Source organism: Aegilops tauschii, chromosome 7 (assembly GCF_002575655.3).
Source record: "Aegilops tauschii subsp. strangulata cultivar AL8/78 chromosome 7, Aet v6.0, whole genome shotgun sequence".
NCBI classification, from domain to species: domain Eukaryota; kingdom Viridiplantae; phylum Streptophyta; class Magnoliopsida; order Poales; family Poaceae; genus Aegilops; species Aegilops tauschii.
Genome location: NC_053041.3, coordinates 4002691 through 4018738, shown reverse-complemented (window position 1 = coordinate 4018738; position 16048 = coordinate 4002691). Strand labels below are relative to the sequence as shown.

The 16048-nt window shown below is 47.8% G+C and overlaps 1 protein-coding gene across 1 annotated transcript; it reads left to right on the top strand.

Annotated features, from left to right (window-relative positions):
- The first annotated feature begins 12497 nt into the window (after nucleotides 1-12497).
- Nucleotides 12498-15480, top strand: LOC109766144 (sucrose:sucrose 1-fructosyltransferase). Its single transcript, XM_020324915.3, has 4 exons — nucleotides 12498-12934; nucleotides 13091-13099; nucleotides 13493-14361; nucleotides 14536-15480. The coding sequence occupies exons 1-4, from the start codon at nucleotides 12580-12582 to the stop codon at nucleotides 15235-15237; spliced, it is 1935 nt and encodes a 644-aa protein (XP_020180504.1). The 5' UTR covers nucleotides 12498-12579; the 3' UTR covers nucleotides 15238-15480.
- The last annotated feature ends 568 nt before the right edge of the window (nucleotides 15481-16048 follow it).

The following is a 16048-nucleotide window of genomic DNA, read 5'->3' as shown; positions in this document are numbered from 1 at the left end:
TCAAAATAAGTGTTTTAAACTTAATACAACTTTGTATTAAAATTAATATAAAATTAAGACACTTATTTGAGACCGAGGGAATATATTGATGGTTTGCCTCATTGGTCGCCGAATCCACAGACCTCTCTGGTTCATGCATGCAGGCAGGAAGGCATGTAGCTATCATCCAACCAATGTTGGGCCTCCGATCCGACTCAATTATATGCGTGCAGAAATGCAGATGGAAAGCGAGGGTCTGCTTCTACCAACGTAGAAACACAAATTCACTAACTCCCTTGATAATTCAGATGCAATAGTAGCCTGTGGGGGTGTCCATCCAATCATCCAAGGGGGCAGGCGTACGTCCGTCCGTCCTGTACTCCTGTTAAGAAAACAGAGGCTACTACGTAGTGGGGCTAGGTGGCCACCGGCAACCATCATTTGTTCTGTAGCTCGTGTTTTCTTGCATCAAAGGAAAGGTCACCACTGTGATCGTTGCCGAGATTTTGTGGCCAGTGGCCGACCGACCACCGATCCCGGTCCATGGAATATCCTCCTACTTGTGGTGCCATCGTATCATGGATCTATGTTTGTACACGCCTACATCTTAAACAAATGACATAGGGTTTAATTACCTCATTGGTGGCTGAATGTGGGCCTACCATGACCCCCTTCCCTGATTATTGGACGTACACATTTTCTAGTTGGTGCCTTTCACTCTCTGTCTCCATGGAGACTGGTATTTTTCAGAAACTCGAAAAGAAACTTTAGAAGTGCAAGAAACTTTAGAAGTGCCAACACAAATATTTGTATATTTCTTTGCTGATTTGCTGGTTCTCATCTAGACGATAATTTACTGATTTGCAACATCTAGACGAGCATTAACTAAATCTTACCTAGCTCCTGCATCATATGATTTTATGAAGAGATTCGTATGTATTTTGTCATTTTGCTTTTTATTTCATTGATCCATGTATTTTTTATTTCTTTTGTGACTTTTCATTTTTGTCTCTTTTTAAGCCCTGCACAACAGCAGTTGCACGCTCGCCGTGCGCAACTATAGTTACGTATTTCCTACAATAACATGTACAATACAAAAGTGAAGAAATAAAAATAAAAGGAGGAACCAATAAAAGTGAAAGAAGGGAAAAGGGGAAAAGGAAAGAACAAAAAAATCTTATGCCGAGGCCATTTCTGGCGAGGTTTACATAAATGATAAATCTCATCTAGATGAGAGCTATTTGCACCCTATTATATACTCCCTTCGATTCCAGATTATAATGTATATCAATGTTCGTGAAAATAAAATGTATGTATGTTTTGACTAGAATTGTAGAATAAATATCAACATCCACAATATAAAATAAATAAAATATGAAAATAATGTTCATGATGGATTCAATGATACAAATTTCGTAAAATAGATATTAATATTTTTCATTCTAAAACTCGGTCAAACATGCATAAGTTTGATTTTGAAATGAAGGGGCTACTGATTTAGAAACTTTAGAAATGAAAAGACATATTTGCACCCTCCTTGGCCTCGGCGTCACTGCTGATGTGTCCTAAACAGGTAAAGATTGAGTGCCATGTCAGACACATGTAAACTAAGTTAGCGACTGTCGATTCGTTCTACTCTCAATCGTCCTCTCCATACGGTGATGCATCTTGAGAACCACAAACAACTCATTATTTTCATCAAGTGGCTCCGTCGAGGGCAAGGTTTTGGATCCTGGATGAAAAAAAACTCACACGGGGCGTCAAGATTGTCGTTTACCACAATAACCGAAAAATATTAGGTAGTTACCTGATGATTTTTTAATGAATTTCGAACTGGTATAAAATTCATCAAAAATTTAGTCAAAATTGATGTGAATTCAGAAGTTTGGAGTTTTTCACTTGGTAATGCGATTTCTCGTGGGGTACTGGGATTTGCGGTTACTGCCCAGTAACCAATTTTTTTGCTCTGTACCCGGCACCTTCGTTGGGGGACCTTGCACCTAAGCGTGATCGATTTGGCTCTCGGGCTCCATAGACCTTGACATTTGTTTAAAAAATCCAGATTTCAAAGATCTAAAGAAAGTTGATATGCATATATATCCTTGGAAGTTTCAAAATTTTCCCAAAAGGGGGAACATATTCGGAACCACTCATAGTGTTTCCATGTCAAAGAGAAAAATTAGGATTCTAGAAACATGTCTTCTGAACATTCAAAAGAAAAGTTTTTTGAAAGATGAAATGGGAGCGTGGGAGTACATAATGTATGAGAGCACCTGATATTCTTCGGTTAGTTCATGTAAACATTCAATATTGCCCTCTCTCATAATTTATTTTATGGCGCCTCATAAAAATTTGAAGTTGTAAAATGTACATACCAACAACTATGCCACGACGGTTGAATACACACTTAGAGCATCTCCAATAGATGATGCAAAATAAGCCAAGTGCCCAAAAACTATCTTTTAGGGCATTTGGACCCAAACAACAGTGCTCCAATAGATGCTCTATCTCTATATTGTGCTGCAAAAAAATTAGGGTAGCCCCATATTTTACCCCCACGTGCTGCAACTATACAGCAGTCGCACCGCTGCTGCAAAACAAAATTTGTTCCATGCGCAGCGCAATTGCAAACAGGAAAGTTCCCGCTAATGACCGCCACCCCGCCTTCCTCCCCCTGTGACCGCCATCATCAACCAGGCCGCCTTGGACGGCATCTCTAATGCGACCGACACTCCTGTCGGCCTCACAATTCATCCTTCGGTGGTTCCTGCCACCACCAAGCCTAAGCCTCCCGCAGCACACCAACAATTTTTTGCGGCCCCATGAGTCACCATCGTGGCCGGAGGGGATGTGTCGGGCCATGTCGCCACTCCCAAGAGCAAGCCCCCCCCCCCCCCCCCCCCGCTTCCCGCTAGCCACAAGGCAGCACCGGCGTGAAGAGGTTGTCGTGGGATCCCGCGTAGGCTGCCTCACGCTCGAAGAAAACGAAGGTTGCGGTGACGGCTGATGCGATCAAGTGGTGCACCCCTCCTAGTCTTGTCATGCCCCCGTCCTTGGAGAATGAGCCGCTTTCACCCATCGCCACGCCCACCAGTGTGCACAACATGTTCGACGAAATGTCTCAAAGGTATAAAATTATCTTCCCCTTATTTTTTCTATCTTTGTCACAAATTTTACATGTTGAATGCAATTTTGACGTGATTTGTGCCTATGTTATTCAATTTTAGTGTATGTAGTGTCGATGATGATTTTTGTTGCAATATATGGATGTTGCATCTCAAGATTTTGCCTCTCAAAAAACCCGCTCTCAAGAATTTGAAACACAATATGAGGAGCTCAATCTTGACATGAATGAGGATGGCTTTTTATGAAACTCCAAAGGGAAGAATGGCAATCTACCAAACCGATTAAGACAAGATGCTATGTTTAGCATGGAAGAAAATTAGTCTTGATCTGGTCGTCGGTAACGACAAACCAATGAATACTTATTGGATGCAGATCAAAGAGTTCTACGATGCACGCAACACTAGTCGCAATGATCGATCGACCGTTTCTCTTCGACATTGATAGTCCACAATATGTACGGATTGTCAAAAGTGGTCGGCGTGCTTTACACATGTTAAGCGCATGAACCCGAGTGGTACAGATGTGGATGACATGGTGATTATTTGCTCAAATTCACCATTTGTTTTCATCATGTCTTGTATGTATTGTGCTAACTTGTTTCCTTAATGTTGGTATGTAGTTCAACCTTGCTTAAAGTTTGTTGAAGGGAAGAGGGAAAAAGGATCATCTTAGAAAGACAAAGCAGTCACTTTGCATCATTGTTGGACAAAGCTTGAACATGAGAAGAAGTGAAAGAACGGTGACACACATATATGAAGATCCTAGGAAGAATTTGAAGAGCTCCGTTCGAGATGCAACAGTAGATGATGTTGATGATGAAGATGCATCAAGTCGTGAGGAAGGAAAATAGAAACCCCACTCCCAACTCATTCTCCTACGAGTAGGCCCAATGGAAGAATGAATGCCAAAGAAAAGGGCACAGAGGACGAAGACAATGATATGAAGAAATCATTGGACGCCATCATGAATGCAAGAGAAGAAATGGTCGAGCAGTGGAAGGCGGCGATTGAGGAGAGGAGGGTTGCGGCCAAGGACAGGTTGGTGGCGGCCGAGAAGAGGAAGGTGGCGGTGAAGGAGCTAAAGGTTGCAACCAAGGAGAGGAAGGTGGCGGTGAAGGAGAGGAAGGTGGTCATGGAAGAAATAATCCAAGTAATGGAACAATAGCAAAAGTTAATGTTCATGGACACAAGTGATCTCAGTTAGAAGAAAAAAATCATATGTTGAGCTTTATCGTGACCAAGTGTTGGCGATGAAGTCGATGGGCATGATGGGATGATTCTTGGGAGAAGGCATTGGTGTCATGGGTGGCGGCATGGGAGGATACATGAGTGTCATAGGAGGTGGCATGGGAGGACTCATGGGTGCCATGGGAGGACGTATGGGGCCATGGGTGGTTCCACGGGAGAAGTCTCGGGTGCCAATGTTGCGAATGAAGAGGAAACAAACCACAGATATGAACTAGGCAAAGAAATTTGAGTGGCTATGCATTTTCTATGACTGTGGTGTGTTTGTATGAACTAGGCTTTTGTATGTGTTTGTGTTGCACTATGCTATCTTCAAATTTGAATTTGATATGTGGATTTGAAGTACAATTTTATATGATGTTGATATGTGTGTGGTGATCTTGCAAAGTTTAAGTTGTATCCATAGCACATGTTTCATTTCAATATGTATGCAATTGTGGAGAATAAAAACATAGTTGGTGCCCTATTTTACACCATCTGCTACAACGGAAATCCTTCAGGTGCCATATTTTACAACATCTTATATGGCAAAAAAAGGTGCCCTAAAACCTACTTTTTGGTACCTAAAAACTTTTATTTCAAAACAGAGGCAAAAGATTTGACTCATCTATTAATTAAGTACAACAATTGCTCAGTTAATTAGTGGACAGACGGGCAAAAATCATCGCAAACTGTTGAGCGGCACACACAGGATACCCCACGCACACTTCTCCAAAGAGGGACTCACGAAGACGGCACACAGGCGTCATCGTCATCACTTCTCCGCTAGAAGGCATCTTCGACATCCCTAAACCCCAAGAAAAACACTCTGACTTGGACATAGACAATCGTTGACCAAACCCATACTACACAGGTCGTGTGGAGTCAAATGAAGATCCATGCCAGAACTGAGCGATATGCGACAGGACAATGCAGCTTCGTCTTTGATGAATAATTTTGAAGAAGAACTATGCAAGACTGGCGCCACGAAAGATCACCGAATGAACCATCTTACCTCGCAGCAAAACGATGAAGAAGCACCGACATCCGCCGCAAACAACCACACCTCACGGAGACCACCTATGGCCAAAACCCACCACAAGGCACCAGATCCATCAACGGCCAACCGGACACAAAGCCAGCCGTTGTGCTTCGCCGAGCACCATGCCGGTGAGGGACAAGGGAGCGCTACTCAAAGCCAAGAACCACCATGGATCTAGGTTGTAACCAAACATCTGAATGGCCGACGCGCCCCATGCACGCCACCGCACCCAAGGGAGGCCAGATCCGTTTTACCCGCAGCACTCTTCCTTGCCATGCCGGACCACCGAGCCGCGCAACCCAAGCTGCAGCTCCACCCCGTGCCACTGCGTGACCGCTCGACACCAGATCCACGGCACTCAAGCCCATTGTGTGTCCGCGTCGCTCACCTGCGACTTGCCCTCGCCGCGTTGCGCCAGTTCCACGGTGACTGAGCCCCCTACACGCCCGTGTCATGCATCTGCGAAGCACCCCTGTCGTGCATCCATGCACAACCGCGTGCCACCTCGCACCACTCTACCGCCGAGAGCAGCCGCCGTTGCGCCCCCCCCCCGCCACCGACGCCGTCCAGAATTTTCCCGGTGACGCCCTCTGGTGGCGGCAAGGGGAGGGAAGCATGTGTGGAGAGGAGGCCGCTACCGATCTGGGCTCTGGCCGAGCCGCTCCTGGGAGAGCGAAGCGGGGGTCCTAAGTTTAGCTTTTTGTAGTGCCTTATAAAATGGTAATGCTATTCATCGAATGCTCACTGGGGGAGTATGCAACCTTCAGAGTATGTCGACATACTCCCGACAACATCTTTTACGGCAATTTATGTTGTCACGAGTATGCCGATTCCTTCACGCGAACACATCAATTTTTGCAGTGAATCCTTTATTGCCATAATTTGCCATGTATTTTTAAAGAAAGTGACATGCATGTTCGGAAGGACTTGCCACAAAAAACTTCGCGTTTTCCACCCCCCAGTGAATGTTCGCTGGTTAAGCAGATCCTAATAAAAAACATTAACTCATTCGGAAAAGAAAATACTCCCTCCGTTCCTAAATATAAGTCTTTTTAGAGATTCCACTATAAACTAGATACGGAGCAAAATGAGTGAACTATACTCTAAAATATGTCTAGATACATTCGTATGTAGTTTGTAGTGAAATCTCTAAAGACTTACATTTAGCAACGGAGGGAGTAATTGACAAACGTATTTACGTGAGCAGCGCCTCATAGGAATCTTCCTCACACGTCAATTTGTGGTTTTGTTTTACAGAGTGTGATCACTTGATGCCATAACTGAAGCATCTCCGTGCCAAGCTACAGACTAATTAGCATCTCCTTTGTTCATGTTGCTTTCATCCATGGGCTCGTCCTCCTCCCTACCGACCTTAGCCTCTCCGTTGTCCCTGTTGCTTTCATCGATGGGCTCCTTCCACTTCCCCACCGACCTATGTTGTTCATGGAGCCATCGTCCATGGAGCCATGGTCTCGAGCTCAATCATGCAGATGCAGTGTCTTCTTCTCTACCGATGCAGTAGAGAAGTAAATCGACTGACCGTCACATAATCATAAACAAAATGTAGTTAGCATGTGGGAATATACATGTGGGAATAAACAAAATGTACACGCCTATACATCTTAGAAAATGTAGTATGTATCGTTTAATTACCTCTTTGGTGTTGAAGGGCCTACCATGACAGCCTCCCTTCCCGGTTTGTTGGATGTATACAATTTCTTTGTTGTTGAGAAAAGGGCGTATACATTTTCTGGTTTATATAGTGTAAGTGCATCTCTCACGTTATCCTTAGAAGACACATAGTTTCCGTCCGCAAACATGTCCGGATGCATCTGCGGACAGTGATACGGAAGTCAGCCATCCAACCCTATCCATCAATCGTCCGGACACATTTTAAATGGAATTTGAACAAATCAGACAAACTTCATGCAAACATGGCAATTTTCATTTAAATCAAACCGAATTCATGACATTGTTGACATATTTTATTAAACAGAAACGAACATGACATTTTTTAAATATAGCAAAACCTAGTCTACATCTTCGCCGTCCGTGGAGGCGACCTTGTTCCACTTCCTGTCTTCCCCATTTCCAACGAGCTCAACGTTCACGAGGTTCGAGAAGTGAAGCCGCGGGTCGCTGGGAGGAGAACAGTAGGACATGGGACATAGGATGTGTCAACGTCGTATCCCACCTTCGACTCTTCCTTGCTGGAGTCTGCCACTATAAGGAAATATCTTATAGATAGAAGCTTAGCAGTAGCGAGGAGTATATTAGCCGCGCTGCTGCTAATTAGTAGTAGCGAGGGTTATAAAACCCGCGCTACTACTAAGTTGATAGTAGTAGCGCGGGCTATAAACCCACACTACTACTAAGTGGTCTCCACCGTGCCCCTCGGGACAGACCATAGTAGTAGCAAGGAGTATAAACCCACGTTGTTACTAAGTGGTATCCATCGTGTCCCCTGGGAAGGCCATAGTAGTAGCAAGGCTTATAAACCCCGAGCTGCTAGTACATACAGGGTTTTTAACAGCCCTGAAATCCCCATCTCCTTCCCCAAATCCATCCACTCTCTCGCCACACTCCCTCCTCTCTCTATATAGGCTCTCACATGGACCTCATGCCCATGTGTGCCTCCTCCTCCATGGCTTCAAAAGAGCCCGCCACCTAGCCGCCGGCGTCCAGGAGCTTGCCGGTCTTCCCCTCGTCTCGATGCCACCATGACGGAGCAACCACCGGCGACCAGCCCCGCTGCTCCCTCCATCTCCTTCCTCTCTCCCTTATTTTTCTTTTTCTCCCTCCCCCTCTGGTTTGACTCACCCTCCCATGTCCATGCCCATGCAGGTCGTCGCCATAGATGACTAGGAGCTCTCTACCTTGGTTGCGAAGAGGAGCCCCACGACACCGCCTTGCTCTGCCCTAGATCCGGGCCGTCTCCAGCAGCCGCTGCCGGACCTGGTCTGTCGCTGCCCGTCCGCGCCTCCGGCGACCCCTACCGTCGCTGGATCAAACCATTGCTGCTATTGACATCACGCACGGGATCGAGATTTTTTTTATTTTGAAATTAATAGTAGTAGCGCGGGGTATAAGACGCTCGCTACAAATAATTAGCAGTAGCGTGGGTGGCACCCGGGCTACTACTAACAGACATAGTAGTCGCACGGGTGGCACCCGCGGTACTACTACCATTTTCCCTAGTAGTGTGTCGTGTGGACGTCACCAGTGAGGTGAAGTCCATGATCGACATGAATGAGCCGGCCTCGTGATCTTCACAGTCCGACGCGGACGACGGAGAGCTGCCCACATTCCCATCCACGATCACCTACACCACCTCTACATCAGCCTCCGCCACGATCTTGTTGGAGCGAGCGTTGCGCGCGGCCTCGTACAGCGCTCGTTGTTGCTCGACGAACTTTGAGTCCTCCATGACCATGTCTGTCAAGGCATCCTCGCTCGTGAAAACTCACCGTGGATTTGCCCCTCTACTAGCTGGTGATGCGCAAGGAGGGCGAGGTCTTAGCATTGGTCCTCCCGCGCCAGCCAGAATGACGACACCGGCGGCACCGACTGCTCCTCTAGCATGATGTCATTGAAGTGCGCATGCGCCTACTCCATGGTGAAGTCAGCATGGAAGTCGTCGAACACCTCCTCCATCGTCTGGTCCGAACACCAGCATACCTCCCCCTGGTTTGTGTCTGATTTGCAGGGAAACAAACACAGGATGCGTCCGCAAATAAATAGGGATCCATGTTGGATGGCAAACTACATCCAGAAACCTCAGTCCAGACGTTTGCGGGCATTTTGAGGGTCCGCATTGGAAATGCCCTAAGGTGCGCCATTCCACTCTCGGTATATTTAAAAACTAAAAACTGCATCTTTGGAGGTTCCAAAATTCCAAAAAAGAATGATGGTATACTTTTATTTTTACTTTTTATCTACCACTATCAAATTTGATACTTGCAACTGGAAAGAACAAGGGGAGTGGCGCCCCGTGCCTTTCTTGGGTGCAAACATTTGCTTTATATGTCCGCGGGTACTATTGACGTTGTTTGTGTGTCGTCTTCTATTGATTAGATAAACCTTAGTTCTTAACTGAGAAAAGTATTACCTAGTACATCACCCTTTCTCTTCAGGAAAATCTCAACACTATTACAAGTAGCAACATTTAGTGTCGTTCTCCCTCCTAGGAATGTTATCGTGGAGCTTAGGTGTTAGGGCGTAGCGTGGCGTTGTACTCAATTCTTCCCGTGCTCTCTTTCGATAGCGTAGTGTGCGGCCTGCGTGATCCGGCTATCATAGATCAGAGTTGTACGAGGGCTACCTTTCATCTTGTAACGTTCGACTAAGTACTTTGTTCGATTGTTGCTTTATGTATAAAATGGGGAGAAAGTCTGGTTCAGAGATGATATGCACGGCCGTGCCACAGGCGAGTCAGCACCCGCGATACTACTACCATTTTCCCTAGTAGTGTGTCGTGTGGATGTCACCAGTGAGGTGAAGTCCATGATCGACATGAATGGGCCGGCCTCGTGATCTTCACAGTCCGACGCGGACGACGGTGAGCTGCCCACATTCCCATCCACGATCACCTGCACCACCTCTACATCAGCCTCCGCCACGATCGTGTTGGAGCGAGCGTTGCGCGCGGCCTCGTACAGCGCTCATTGTTGCTCGACGAACTTTGAGTCCTCCATGACCATGTCTGTCAAGGCATCCTCGCTCGTGAAAACTCGCCATGGATTTGCCCCTCTACTACCTGGTGTTGCGCAAGGAGGGCGAGGTCTTAGCATTGGTCCTCCCGCGCCAGCCAGAATGACAACACCGGCGGCACCGACTGCTCCTCTGGCATGATGTCATTGAAGTGCGCATGCGCCTACTCCATGGTGAAGTCAGCATGGAAGTCGTCGAACACCTCCTCCATCGTCTGGTCCGAACGCCAGCATACCTCCCCCTGGTTTGTGTCTGATTTGCAGGGAAACGAACACAGGATGCGTCCGCAAATAAATAGGGATCCATGTTGGATGGCAAACTACATCCGGAAACCTCGGTCCAGACGTTTGCGGGCGTTTTGAGGGTCCGCTTTGGAAATGCCCTAAGGTGCGCCATTCCACTCTCGGTATATTTAAAAACTAAAAACTGCATCTTTGGAGGTTCCAAAATTCCAAAAAAGAATGATGGTATACTTTTATTTTTACTTTTTATCTACCACTATCAAATTTGATACTTGCAACTGGAAATAACAAGGGGAGTGGCGCCCCTTGCCTTTCTTGGGTGCAAACATTTGCTTTATATGCCTGCGGGTACTATTGACGTTGTTTGTGTGTCGTCTTCTATTGGTTAGATAAACCTTAGTTCTTAACTGAGAAAAGTATTAGCTAGTACATCGTCCTTTTTCTTCGGGGAAATCTCAACACTATTACAAGTAGCAACATTTAGTGCCGTTCTTCCTCCTAGGAATGTTATCGTGGAGCTTAGGTGTTAGGGCGTAGCGTGGCGTTCTACTCAATTCTTCCCGTGCTCTCTTTCGGTAGCGTAGTGTGCGGCCTGCGTGATCCGGCTATCATAGATCAGAGTTGTACGAGGGCTACCTTTCATCTTGTAACGTTCGACTAAGTACTTTATTCGATTGTTGTTTTATGTATAAAATGGGGAGAAAGTCTGGTTCAGAGATGATATGCACGGCCGTGCCACAGGCGAGTCAGCATCCGCCACCATGTGACCCCGTGGACCGCACACGTGTACGGTTTGATATGAAACGAAGGAAGTGAAAGCCCGGTCAGCCAGCATGCGCGCGACGAGTGAGCTCACGGGCTCCGTCGATTCCATTCCATGGCTGTGCTTCCTCTGCTGTACCGTGGCTGCATTATTGTTGCTGATTTTGCTTGGATCTCTCGGCATTGTGCTGCTCCACATGTGCTGCTGCTGCTGCTACGTGATCGGAGCACGCACGCATTCAATCTCGCCAGTTTAATCCCGGTAGGTGGCCGTCGACATGCATCGATGGGTACGAAAAGTAACCATGGCCCATCACATGTGTGGTTTTTAAACTCTGTACACTCCGTTTATGTGGTGTTTTTCCTAACACAGTACAGACGTAATTAAAGGCTCATACATACGCACATACACTTATCCTATGAACACATGCACGCACATCCTACTTCCATGAGCACATCCGAGAGATTAAGCCGACATATCATTTTGAGATTTTATGAAGTCACCTAGCCGCCTCGTAGTCGACGGGAACGTATCCTTCCACTGAAGGTGCATCGCCGGAAATCCTGAAATAAATTTAGAATAAATGCGAGCACCAAGACTTGAACCCTGGTGGACTAGGGATGCCACTATCCGCCTAACCATCCAACCACAAGTTGGTCCGCTTATATAGTGTTTTTCAGTTTGTATGGTATTGATATTTTAATAAATACGGTATGAAATTAAAATATGATTCAGTTTTAATATATAAGGTATGAAACTAAAGCCGAAAGACTTTGTAGAAAAAAAATCAATGCACTTGATCATAACCTCTTCGACAAAATCTTATGCGATGACAAAATCGGTAAATAGACCCACGCTATCGTCCACCCATTCTCTCGCGGTGGCTTATTGCCCTGACTATAGGATTGTCCAGCACTACACCTGTAGCTCCTCGGACGGGCCAACATAGAGGACAATGTGGCGGCGGTCGCCTTTTGCATCTACAAGCTCTCCCTTCCACAAACAACCATTGTTTCCTTCTTAACAAACTCGGCGATAATCTGTGGGGCACGCAATCTTCAAAAGGCAGATGATATGGCAAATCCTACAAAAAAATATTACGTTTATGCCCTAAAATAAATATAACAAAACAATGCTCTAGAAAGTAATTTTTAAAAGCATAGAACTTGCTTTTTAACACATGGCACAAAAGTGATTCTGCCGACGTCTTGTTTCTAAACTTATTTTTTCTGAAAAACCGGCGGGCCCAAGAGCAATCCCTTCTCATTACCATTAATTAACACAAGAAGAAAGAGAATGTGTGCAACTAATCTAAGTGTGAGGTGAGGTGTTTCCCCATTAAAATTCTCATCTAGCTTTACCACCAAACCCCAGCTATAAACCTCCCTCTGTATAAATCTCCCTCGCTCCCCCCACTGAACCCACCACCCATCCATCGGCGAGAAAGAATATCTACCAAATTCCCACGGGATTCTCGTGGCGAGCGCCGGCGCCATGGAGTCCTCACGCGGCATCCTCATCCCCGGCACGCCGCCGCTGCCCTACGCGTACGAGCCGCTGCCCTCCTCCTCCGCCGACGCCAACGGCCAGGAGGACCGGCGGACCAGCGGCGGCGTCAGGTGGCGCGCGTGGGCCACCGTGCTGGCTGTGGTGGCGCTCGTCGTCCCCGCCGCGGTCTTTGGGGCCAGCAGGGTCGACCGGAACGCGGTGGTCTCCTCCGCGTCGGCTACGGCGGTCCACGGCGTGTCTGGGGCATACTCCTCCCACGGCGGCTTCCCGTGGAGCAACGCCATGCTGGAGTGGCAGCGCACCGGCTACCATTTCCAGCCGGAGAAGAACTACCAGAACGGTACCGTCCCAGTTCATCCTCCGTTCGATTAAATCTTCAGATTCAGACACAATTTTGTTTTCTCGGGCGTGGTTACTTTGATCCAGAAACTGACCTCGCTGCCTTTGCTTCCTGTTTGCTCGCCGGCGGCGGCATTCTCCGGCGACATCCGTGCAGATCCCAACGGTTAGTTACTAACAAATCCTCCCAATCGAGTATTCCTATTCAGAAGTTTTGTGACCTGCGCGGAATATATTATCTGAGATTCAGACAGAGTTTCTAATTGCACCCGGATGAACAGTGCTTTTAAAAAAAAGTTTTAAAAACAACAAATGTTTTCTATGAACATAGATAAATGTTTTACCTCCATACGAAATTTCGTGGTGCATTTATTTGTCAGGCCTCCACAAATGTCCTTTCATCATGAAATTTTTCACGTATATAAAACATTCATTGATGTTTATCGAAAAAAAAACTGTTTTTCGTTTTCTTATATTTTTTGGATTTTAATGTTCATCCAGATGCATATAAGCTCAGTATTGGAAGAGCACTTTCGCTGAAATGCATTGTCCACTGCAGGTCCGGTGTACTACAAAGGATGGTACCACTTCTTCTACCAGCACAACCCGGGAGGCACCGGGTGGGGCAACATCTCATGGGGCCATGCCGTGTCGCGGGACATGGTCCACTGGCGTCACCTACCGCTCGCCATGGTGCCCGAGCACTGGTACGACATCGAGGGCGTCCTCACCGGATCCATCACCGTGCTCCCCGACGGCAGGGTCATCCTGCTCTACACGGGGAACACCGAGACGTTTGCGCAGGTGACCTGCCTCGCGGAGGCCGCCGACCCAAGCGACCCCCTCCTCCGTGAGTGGGTCAAGCACCCCGCCAACCCCGTCGTGTACCCGCCCCCTGGCATCGGCATGAAGGACTACCGTGACCCAACCACGGCGTGGTTCGACAACTCCGACAACACGTGGCGCATCATCATTGGCTCCAAGAACGACACGGACCACTCCGGCATCGTCTTCACGTACAAGACCAAGGACTTCGTCAGCTACGAGTTGATACCGGGGTACTTGTACCGCGGGCCCGCCGGCACCGGCATGTACGAGTGCATCGACATGTTCGCCGTCGGCGGTGGCCGCAAGGCCAGCGACATGTACAATTCGACGGCCAAGGACGTGCTGTACGTGCTCAAGGAGAGCAGCGACGACGACCGGCGCGACTATTACGCGCTCGGGAGGTTCGACGCGGCGGCCAACACATGGACGCCGATCGACACCGAGCGGGAACTCGGCGTCGCGCTGCGGTACGACTATGGCAGGTACGACGCGTCCAAGTCCTTCTACGACCCCGTGAAGGAGCGGCGGATCGTCTGGGGGTACGTCGTCGAGACCGACTCCTGGAGTGCCGATGCGGCCAAGGGGTGGGCCAACCTTCAGGTAACCATCATCGACATGGCTGTTTTACTTTACAGTTATCACCGTTAGTCGTCATTTGCTGCACCGTCAATTTTGCATGCTGGGTGGGGTAGATGCATGTTGGGCCAGTAACAACAGTGCGTGCAGCACTATTCCGACCCGATATTATTGAGTGTGTGTGTGTTGTGTGTGCAGTCGATTCCGAGAACGGTGGAGCTTGACGAGAAGACCCGGACAAACCTCATCCAATGGCCGGTGGAGGAGCTCGATACCCTCCGCATCAACACCACCGATCTCAGCGGTATCACTGTCGGTGCCGGATCCGTCGTCTCCCTCCCCCTCCACCAGACCTCCCAACTCGACATCGAGGCATCCTTCCGCATCAACGCCTCTGCCATCGAGGCCCTCAATGAGGTTGATGTCAGCTACAACTGCACCATGACCAGCGGCGCCGCCACCCGCGGCGCGCTCGGCCCCTTCGGCATTCTCGTCCTCGCCAACGCCGCCCTGACAGAACAGACGGCGGTGTACTTTTATGTGTCCAAGGGCCTCGATGGCGTTCTTCGAACGCACTTCTGCCACGATGAGTTGCGGTCGACGCATGCCACTGATGTGGCGAAGGAGGTGGTGGGTAGCACGGTGCCGGTGCTCGACGGCGAGGATTTTTCCGTTAGGGTGCTCGTGGACCACTCCATCGTGCAGAGCTTCGTCATGGGCGGGAGGATGACGGCGACGTCGAGGGCGTACCCGACGGAGGCCATTTACGCGGCGGCGGGGGTCTACCTGTTCAACAATGCCACCAGCGCCACCATCACCGCTGAGAAGCTCATTGTGCACGACATGGATTCGTCGTACAACCGGATATTCACGGACGCCGACTTGGTAGTCCTCGATTAGACTGATCACTTACAACAAGTAATGGATTTTTTGCTCGGTCCGTGGAGCTTCCTTTTATCTTGGACAGATTTTTAGCGGTGGAGCACCAGCAAGTCTACCTGTCATCTTGATTTATGTTTTTGGTTCCGGTTTTGGTTTTAGTAAGATGAATTAGATGATGTTGGTCACCTGTAAATCAATTACGGGTAAATTAAAAGGGCATGGATGCCTACCACCAAATATAAGTGACTATTTCAAGTTCAAGTTGTCTAATTTCTTATTCATTTTGTATGCAATCTTTGTATTTTGTATTTTTGGGGAAAGCAATCATGTTGTATTTTTCTTCAGAAGAGAAACACGTCAAAGAATATAAAGTAGACTCCCATCACACATGCATCACTACTCTCCGCTTTAACTTTTTCAACTTTATGTATCTGACCACATTTTTCTTCCTAAGCACCCGCCTCACGCCGAGGATCCCGATACATCATCCGAACCTACTTTTCTTGATACCCGATCCTACATGGCCTACGGGGCATCATCCTAGGGCTATGCCCTTATACGTACCTGACGTAATCAAAGTACAGTTACATGGCTCCCATAACTAAATGCCGTACCTCGTGAATTCCGAAAAGAAAATACTTGACAAACGAATTTTTGTGAGCAGCACAACGTAGAACGGGCCCCGATTTTCATTAAGAAAACCAAGCAGTCTGACTGGCTAGAACCGACTACACACCACTTGAACCTCCCGAAGCATCAGGGACTAGATCTACCAGCACAAAGGAACAGGAAATCGCCTGCCTTTGCATCAGAGACCACAAAACGCAGC

Excerpts from the sequence above, each read along its gene's own strand:
- LOC109766144 (XM_020324915.3), top strand. The coding sequence starts at position 12,580 with ATGGAGTCCTCACGCGGCATCCTCATCCCCGGCACGCCGCCGCTGCCC. Across the intron at positions 14,362-14,535 it reads AGGGGTGGGCCAACCTTCAG|TCGATTCCGAGAACGGTGGA; the intron begins GTAACCATCATC and ends TTGTGTGTGCAG.